General features: G+C 41.1%; 1 protein-coding gene across 1 annotated transcript in view; it reads left to right on the top strand.

The window, feature by feature from the left end:
* Nucleotides 1-10,000, top strand: part of LOC137983256 (ADP-ribosyl cyclase/cyclic ADP-ribose hydrolase-like) — a 36,242-nt gene that overhangs the window by 16,806 nt on the left and 9,436 nt on the right. The window contains exons 3-5 of the mRNA XM_068830455.1: nt 6,418-6,541; nt 6,968-7,062; nt 8,290-8,382. Coding sequence (XP_068686556.1) covers nt 6,418-6,541; nt 6,968-7,062; nt 8,290-8,382 — 312 coding nt within the window. The remainder of the gene's footprint in view (nt 1-6,417; nt 6,542-6,967; nt 7,063-8,289; nt 8,383-10,000) is intronic.

Below are 10,000 nucleotides of genomic sequence, written 5' to 3'. Positions count from 1 at the left end.
AATGTTCGCACTCTCATGGACAGAGACAACAGCGGAAGACCTCAAAGGAGAACATCTCTGGTTGCCAAAGAACTATCACGATACAACATCGACATTGCAGCCTTAAGCGAGACTCGGTTTGCAGAGGAGGGGTCTCTTACAGAACCAGTTAGTGGCTACACCTTCTTCTGGAAAGGAAAGGCCATGGACGAGGACAGGATCCACGGAGTCGGCCTAGCTATCAAATACAGTCTCGGAAGCAGCTTTCCACCCTGCCTATTGGCATCAACGAGCGACTGATCGAGCTCCGCTTACCCCTCGGCCACAACCGGTAAGCAACAATCATCAGTGCATACGCACCGACGCTTACCAGCCCAGAGGAGACAATCGAGCAATTCTATGCCAACCTCAGTTCTGCGCTTGACTCCGCCCGAGTTAGTCTTGATCACAGTCGCTGGGAAGGAGTGATCGGCAGACGTGGCACAGGTAATCTGAACGCCAACGGTCTCCTGCTGCTAAGCAAGTGTACTGAATACGACTTGGTCATCACCAACACGGTATTCAGAATGGCAGACAAATACAAGACCTCTTGGATGCACCCCAGATCCAAACAATGGCACCTTATCGATTATGTGATCGTCCGTCAGCGTGATGTACGGGATGTCCTCATTACGAGATCTATGCGAGGACCTGTATACTGGACAGACCATAGGCTCATCCGCTCCACACTAAATCTCATTATTGCCTCTCCATCGAAAGCGCCCGAAACTGTCCAGAAAATTATTCAGCGTCGCCAAACTTCAAACAGCCTCGATATCTTGAAAGTTTCCAGTTCAAACTGGATGAAGAACTTGCTGCTGCTGAACTAAATTCTGACGTCCCAACCCAGAAATGGAACCATTTCAGAGAGGCAGTAACGGGAGCAGCAAAGGCAGTACTTGGCCCAAAATCCCGTAACCATCAGGATTGGTTTGACGAGAACGATAGTGACATAGATGAACTTCTCGCCAAAAAGAACAAGGCATACATGAAGTGGCAAAACGCCCCGGGCTCTACTCCAAAGAAGGGGTTCAAATCATACCAAATCTTGGTACAAAGGGAACTACGGAGGATGCATGACAAATGATGGGAGAAGAAAGCTGAAGAAATCCAAGGCTTCGCTGATTCCAACAACTCTAAGCAATTAAAATGGTGTTTGGTCCTTCAAAATCTGGCTCTAGTCCACTGTTCTCCGCAGACGGAACCATATTCATCAAGGACAAGGCTGCTATAAGGGAAAGATGAAAAGAACACTTCAGTCAGCTTCTGAACCACCCATCCTCAGTTGACCCTACTGTACTTGACCCTATCCCCTAAAGAGCACTCATTGAAGATCGTGACGACCCTCCTTCGCTATATGAAGTCAGAAAAGCCATCAAACAGATGAGCACCCGGAAGGGATGGAATCTCTGCAGAAATATTCAAAGCCCTTAGCAACGAGGCTCTACAGACATGCCATGGAATACTCATTAGCATCTGGGAAATGGAAGAAATGCCAGCTGACTTTCGTGACGCAACCATTGTCGCATTATTTAAGAACAAGGGTTCAAGAGCAGACTGTGGGAACCATAGAGGCATATCTCTACTCTCTACTGCCGGGAAAATTCGAGCTCATATTATGCTGAACAGACTGATTCCTTCAGTTGCAGAGAAGAATCTACCTGAGTCGCAGTGTGGATTTCTCCGTAACCACAGCACAACCGACACGATCTTTACAGTCAGACAGATTCAAGAAAAATGCACTGAGCAGAAAATATGCTTCTACGCAGTCTTCATCGACCTGACAAAGCATTTGACACGGTCAATGGAGAAGCGCTGTGGGTCATCCTTGGGAAACTTGGCTGCCCAGGGAAATTCACCACCCTCATCAGACTGCTTCATGATGACATGACTGGAGAAGTGTTGTCGGACGTCGAATCCTCTAAAAGATTTGATATCTCAAATGGAGTGAAACATGAATGCGTGCTCCAACAAGTTGCAAAATTGTTGAGACACTTCCATTGAAAAACACCTTTTCTAGCTTCCAATACCCGCCGTATCTAGAATTTATAGCTTTCCCACTTCCCTTCCCCTCTCCCCCTTTCAATGTTGACCGTTTAAGTTTGCAACAATTTTTTTTGTCTTGCTAGCAACACTGATAAGGGTGGAGGGGGGCTGCAGTGTGAGAGATAATAGGTAAATTAATAACGCCCCAAGAGGGTGAAGTGTCTCTGTTGTAGTACAATTTGTTCCTTTGGTACAGAATATATTGAACTGGTACAGAATATATTGAACTGGTACAAAATATATTGAACTGGTACAATTTTAATTGTACTGGTTTATTTTTATCAACTGTCTAAAAAAGGGATTTTCCTTTTTTTGGGGTGTAGTTAAAAAACAGGGGCGTGGTTTTTAGGGGGTCTAAAAAAGAATATGTTATTCTTTCTTTCTTTCTACTTTCCTACCCCTCCCTCATTTTCCCCATCACCTCTATCCACCCCCCTTTCTTTCACAATCCTATCCCCCCCTATTTTGCAGGTGGCCCCCCTCCTTGCATACCCTTATGCCCACTCCCTCTATGACAGACTTTACACAGTATACTCAAGACTTTTTTTTGTACTCACCCGAATTTGGACTTGAACTCCCTACCTCTGGATCTGTTGTCCACTCTCTTATCCACTTGACCACACAAGCAGATGATGCATACTTACCATGATAATTTATAATTAAATATTTTAATATTCATCCCAGGCCACTCTCTGTCCAAAGATTTTATTATTCATCCCAGGCCACTCTCGGTCCAAACTTCAATTTATTCACATTTAGACTTCCCAAGTTTTGTTGGAAGAAAACAGCTCGACAATGCAGTGTGTATCACACGAAATATTTTATCAAAGATTAGATGACTTTAAGCAAAAGCAGAAGCGAAATACATCAAAACTAACCATGTTTATCGAAGATCAATTTTACAATGGAGCAATGGAATACTTGAAAATTCAAAGTGAAAAATCGAGTAGTGATTCGAGAGAAATGGAAGGCAAACTATCTCAGTCACAACTAAAGACATTGCAAAGAAAGATATGGACATACCACCAAGGAAAACTGGGCTAAACTTCAGAATACCCCGCCACTTATTTGCATTTCATTGAATAAGAATAGGCTCTATTGCATTAAGTCTCGTTCTTCAAAAGATGCCGCATAGGGGAAAGGACGTCAAATCACAAGTAAATGGGAGAATGACAACTACAGTATTCAGAAGTAAGCGTTCAACTTGTAAAGTTGTTCGTAAGTTTATGTCGATTGCATGAACAGCAGAAGACTATCACCAGCAAACAAGAAAGCAAGCACAAAAACAACCGAAATTTAAGATTTCGGACATGGTGGCAATAAAAATAAACAAAGTAGACAAGATCAACCCTTTTCACCTCAAAATGCTCTTGGGTCAAATCATCGAAATTGGAGAGAGTGGATATGTAAGAATTGTGACAAAGTATGGCAAAGTTAACACTCTGATCACACCCTCGTGATTCTATCCTTGTGTTGCCACTAATGTGAAACTAGATTTCTCTTAACCAAAACATCTTTTACAGCAGCATGCAAAAAAGCAAGTGGGCTATACACTAGATGAAAAACTGCTGATTGGTGCTAAGTTTACCCTATACTACTCATTGAGATATCTTGATATGGAAAAACAAAACAAATTGCTACAAGACACTAATCTCAAAATACTATTTTATTAATTTAATGAAAAAATAGCAAAATTAAATTGTAAGGTTTTTGCACTTTATTTCTTGTCTTATTGAAACAGTGACATAATTCATGTATTGCTGTTACAGTCTGCATGCAAACTGAATTGTACACACAACATGATAAAACTAATCCAAACCAACAGCAGGACTGGTACACTCATATATAGTAACTTGATGATAAGCCAAAAAGCAATCCTTAGCCCTTGTGGCCACATACACTAAATGAACAGGCTTTGAAATAAATTCTTAATGTTTATGTTTAGTACATCATGACTGCAAATAAAAGCTAACCATTCTAGAACAAGTGTTTAGGCTTAAATTGTGTAAATTAGTGCTTAAAACCACTCATGTTATTCTTGGTCAAACCAGACTGTTTAAAAGTATTTCCAACAAGTCTTGCTACTTCTGTCCTGCTCTGAATGCTCAGCAAACCTTATTTAAGTAACCTCTTGAACTAAGTAAATGAATGGCAAACAGCTGTTATCAATGAAGTGTGTTCTTTGTGTTCAACAAACATTAAACTATTTTACCTCTTTTTGAACCAGTACAATTAAAATTGTACCAGTTCAATATATTCTGTACCAGTTCAAAAACAAATTGTACCAAAGTGCAAATTGAACTACAACATCTCCACTATTTTTGCAACTTGTTGTCGCTCCAGTGTTATTCAACCTCTACTTCGCACAAGTGATACTTCATGCCACCAGAGATCTGGATCTGTGCATCTACATCCGTTACCGTCTCGATGGGTCACTATTTGACCTGAGGCGTCTGACAACAAAGACGAAAACGCTGGAGAGGTTACTACTTGAAGCGCTGTTTGCCGATGACTGTGCTCTTATAGCCCACAATGTACACCATTGAAGCTGCAAAACATTTTGGCTTAACCATCATTCTCAGAAAGACAGAGGTCCTCCTCCAGCCTGCACCAGCGACCCGTCCTCAACAGCCTAGTATCACCATCGATGGCACTCAGCTAAAGAATGTCGAGTCATTCAAATACCTAGGGAGTACCATCTCCAATGATGGGACTCTGGACAGGGAAATTACAACCAGGATTCAGAAAGCTAGCCAGGCTTTTGGCAGACTTCGTATCAAGGTCTTACAGCACAAAAGCATTTCTCTGTCTACCAAACTCAAGGTCTACAACGTAATAGTTCTTCCATGACTGCTGTACGGCTGTGAAACCTGGACTCTTTACCGCAGTCATCTAAGAAAGCTCGAGCAGTTCCACACACGCTCAATGCGCCCCATTATGCAGATACCCTGGCAAGATCGCGTCTTGAACCAAGAAATTCTACAGAGGGCAAGTACTACCAGTATCGAGACTATGGCCGCTGGACTGGTCATGTCATCCGAATGGACGAATCTAGGATTCCTCGCCAGCTTTTCTACGGAGAGCTATCTCAGGGAAGACGCAGCAAAGGCCGACCCAAGAAGATATACAAGGACAATCTCAAGTGCAACCTCAAATGGGCAGGAATTCAACTGAAGGAACTGGAGACTGCCGCAGCCAATAGATCTGGATGACGAGCGACTGTCCAGAGAGCTCCTAGAAACTTCGCGCTCAACCACCGACTGTATATTGCAGCAGCTAGGGATCGCCGTAAAAGAGCAGCCAAGGCTCCAATCACAACCGGCGGCACACCATGCCCGATCTGTGGCCGTGTGTGTGCCTCAGACTTTGGACTTCAGAGCCACTTGCGTGTCCACCGTTGATACTTGTTCATTTCCACTTGTTCATTTCAACTACAACTGATGGCTTCAAACTATCAAGTCATTTTGTGCTTTGTTGATGTTTATCTCGAGTTCGAAAGACAACCTATTATACCCACGGCAGCATGGAATCTATCTGTTTTATATAATAAATAATTTAAAAGTTTTTGATGATGACGTCAGCTATGCGTCTGTCTTCTAATAGATCATAGCTGAGAACCAATCAAAATGCGTGCATTATTATGCTTATTCATAATATATAATAGATATGCATATACGTAATAGAGCTGCGTCGAACACCGTTCCAATGAAAGTGGATGTTGTAAAGAACTAAGTAGTATTTGGGTTGTACGAATGTCTGCTTGACTTGAACTCTCAATCACGTTTAGGTTCTCGGTGATCTTTAATGCAGACCAAATTGCTTTCATATTGTTGTAATGCTTACTAGCCTGTGCTTACATGAGAAAACAAGGTCACCGCCCGCCTCCTCTAGTATAATTGTTCACTCATTGGCAGGTAACCGCACGAGACAGTTTTGGCGCGTCCGCCTTTTTCGCTTGTCACAAGTAGAAAATTTATCTTTGTTCATAAATTAAAGAACTTTTTAGTTTATTTATTTGACTTTCAAATTTCAACTGAAGCTAAGATCTTCGCACTTATTAATGCAATTTTTACAATTGCATAGAGACGCCTGAAAAATTCAGGACTTTCATTTGATTTCATATCCGCAGTTCATATTTGATTCATTTCAAATACCATTTCATCATTCCTTACTTTCACATTTGTTCACGCAATCACTTACAAAATGTACAAAGTAACAAACATACGTTTACAATACAGATTCTTCTACTACTCATTCAAATTCACCTCATTCAGTTATAATTACTCTTTATAACTTAAATTTTTGAATGAGTAGTTAACGTCAGTTTTTGGCTGGGTTTATTTCCTACGCTAGATGGATTGTAAATGGATTGACATGGTGTGGATCTCAAAGCAAGGGATCCGATGGTATCAACTATACTTCTTGTCCACAGACGTGTGACTACAAAAAGCCTTTTTGGGGACAGGCTTCGTTAAGAGTGAGTGCTGAAAAAAGTATTATGCTTATCTTATTTATTCTAATCAACTTCACGGAGGTTGTTGTCGTCATTTAAGTACAGTAGTTCCACATTATGGCACTTTGCGTACAATTTCCAGTGTGGCCCAATCTCGTTAAGGTCATGGTTAGAGAGGCCCACCCTTGACACCTTTACCAAGTAACGTGAATATAATTATGTTGCTGTATTGAATAACCCTTCCATGCGCAGAGGATATGCGTCGAAGAAGTAAACGAAAACGCAAGTAATAGACATTCGATTCCATTTTTTTTTTGGCTGGAAGGAGATGGGGGGTTCGCTTAAGGTATATTTTTTAACTTGACGTTTATGTTCGTTGGATCATCTTGGGATCAACCAACATCGTTAATGGTTGTTGATTTTGCAGTACACAAATGCTTTTTTTTTAAGTTTGCAAAGAAGGCGAGTGGGGTCGTTCAAGTTCTGGTGAATGGGGCACGTGTAAACAAATCTGGGGATCCAATCCCGGCTTACGGAAAACGAAGGTACGTCGTAATGTATCAATCAAAGACCGTTTTCGAGGGATAATGATGCCAAACGCAAAATGTCGGTGCCTTCTAAAAGATCAGCGGGCAAAATTACCCAAGTTTCCAATTTATTTATCTATAACCGGAGCTGTTTGAGAAAATTGGTCAACTGAAAGCAACCTAAGAAACCGAAAGAGGTTTTTAACGCCCGTTTCAAACGTCGAACTTTACATGTGCCGAATCTAATGCAAATGAGCGAAAACAATAGATTTTCCTCAGCTCATTTGCATTAGATTCGGCACATGTAAAGTTCGACGTTTGAAACGGGCCTAAAAAGCACACAATCACGATCAAGCGAAGTTTCTCAACTTTCCGAGAAATAACTCTCTTTAACCGTCTCCGTGACCTCAGCTTAGGTCCAATACATAATAGTCTTGACCGTGAGTTGACGCCGATTAGACTTCGGAATATAAGCAGCTTGATAGTCTCAGGTATTTTTTGTTTTGTTTTGTGTTTTTTGCCTTTTAATTCCCCCTTCCCCCCCCCCCCCGGGATTACTATTGGGAATAGCCATATTTGGAACCGGAAATGAACTTTTCGCTTGAAATGTTATTTGCAAGCTGTCGAAATGAAAGCTTTGCAGGTAAAAACTCCGTGAGTTTAGGTCCAATTTAGGAGTGTCTACCTAAGAAAACTGCTGTTAATTTAGTGCAAAGATGGCCAGCTTCCTTTATTTTAAAAAACGTGGACAATTTAAAACCAACCCCCTGTTGACGAGTAAAATCGCCTGGCTTTAGACGGAATAAAATGTATTAACTTTCACTCCTAGACGTCAATGGGATAAAGGGGACGTAGTTTTTGAGTGGATGAAGAGGTTCTTAATCCATTGGCTCCTAAAGTGAGCCCAATGGAACTGAGTAAAATCGTCTGACATTAGACATCTATTGAGTCTCACTCGTAGGCGTCAGTGGGTTACTAAACTGCATGAGCATCAGCAAAATTTCGCCTCACGTTATTTATTATTCCGGTACGAACCTCCCCGAGTTAATGCGGTTTGGCGCGCGTTTACCTAATGCATGGATGACTTGTCACATCATTTCAAAAGTTTCAATCCCAGATAGAACCGGTGTAAATTCATAGCTCTAAGACTTGTTTAAGTGGCATCAAGTAAGGGATTTTGCACCAGTATCATGTTAACTGACTACAGTGCGAAGGAATAGTAACTGGACACCTTCTTGCTTTCAGTTACTTCGCACAGTTTGAACTACCGAACATGCGCAAAGAGATGGTTACGAAACTTCTCGTACTTGTGATGCACAGCATTGGAAGCCCAGACCTGTAAGTTAACCCAGTAATAATGTGTCACGTGTCACGATGGCGTTGGCGTTCAAAAGCACATCTCAAGAAGGCCCTCAAAAAGCAAGGCTAAGCTTTGATAGTGGGCTCCAGTGTTCTAAAACAAGACAACAAAACAAGGCGTATAGAGTAGGCAACATGTGACCAGATGAAAGGCAAAAACTCACTCTGGCAACTTGTGCTTTACAGCAAATCACTAAAACGAAAAGGTTCGAGACCCTGTCAACTTGTTAAAGAAATTAGTAAAGGAAGAGAAAAAGATGAATTGCGTAACTGAAGACCAAGGGTCTCAATGGGGTCAACCGTCAGCCGTGAAACGTCAAGAAAAGTTAACCGTTTGGCGTGAGAAGGATAAAAAATAACCGTTAGCCGTGAAAAAAATAAGAAGCATTTGGCGTGATATATATTTATATATTTTTTTTACTTTCAAAAGTGGAATATTTCGAATATTTAAAGTCTTCAGAGCATTCCACACCGTTTTACCTCCTTTGTTCTCCTCTTTAACATTCCGTCCCTCTAGGATTGTCTGACAGGACAAAACAAGTCCCAAATAACGCCCAGCAAGAGGGGATTAGGTAAGAAACGGATCCCCATAACCCATCATGGTTTTTAAAATCTATTTTTAGTTTCGCGAAGCTATTTTAAGTTCTCGTTCCCAAGGCCGCCTTTATTTCAAATTTAATTACGTCATTACAAGTGACCAATCAAGTGCGTCTCTAAAAATAGCTGCGTAGCTAAGAACTGTCATTGGCCCATGTATGGGGAATCCGTTTTCTTACCTCGTCCTCTCTTACCCCCTGTTGGAGGTCTTGACAAAGTCGCATTCTGATGAACTAAGTACAGCTGTAACACAGGGAACCCCAAAAAGCGAAAAAAAAAATGTTTCATTTAATTTAACCCTGGCGGAAAAAAAAATCGTTAGCCGTGAAAGCTATCCCCCCGCTGAGACCCTCAAGACCCGACACTACTCAGTCGACTACGTACTCTTCCAATCTACCATGTTTTCAGTCATAAGGCTCAGTTTGGCTTTGTTTCAATACAGTAAGTCTAGAAACAGCAACTATTGCTTGCTTGGGGCTGGCTGTACAGTTTCAGGGTGATTTCCTTTCAGTCTGACTCTACAAGAGGACTGAAATGTAGCAAAAAGGTGAAACCTTCAGTTCTTTCATTTAAAGAGTTTCTGTAGCCAACCGACTTTCAAGTGGTACAGTGTGCATCAGGTGGTTTTACTTTAGATAATGATTTATCCAGCTTTTCTTATTTAATGGATCTTTCCTTAATAGATATACATCACGTATGGAAAATTGAATATGTGGGTCAGACAAGTATATGTAATTTTTACTGGGCTTAGTTTTGTTGCATACCAAAGTTCTTAAATTTCATGTGTACGAGATTGATTGATTGAATGTTTGGTTGGCCTTCTTTACGAACGACTTGCATTTCTAGTAATTTATTGCATGAAATTGCAGTTTTGCAGTCATGTCATTTTGAAAAAGTCAGAAATTATCATTTTTGCCAACTACAACGCAAATTTAATGGGAGGATGTGACTAAATAGATTATGATGATCTATAGTTGGGCGATTTCTTACGTAAAAAGCA

This window comes from Montipora foliosa, chromosome 13, assembly GCF_036669935.1.
Source record: "Montipora foliosa isolate CH-2021 chromosome 13, ASM3666993v2, whole genome shotgun sequence".
NCBI classification, from domain to species: Eukaryota; Metazoa; Cnidaria; class Anthozoa; order Scleractinia; family Acroporidae; genus Montipora; species Montipora foliosa.
This window is presented reverse-complemented; position numbering and strand designations above follow the sequence as displayed.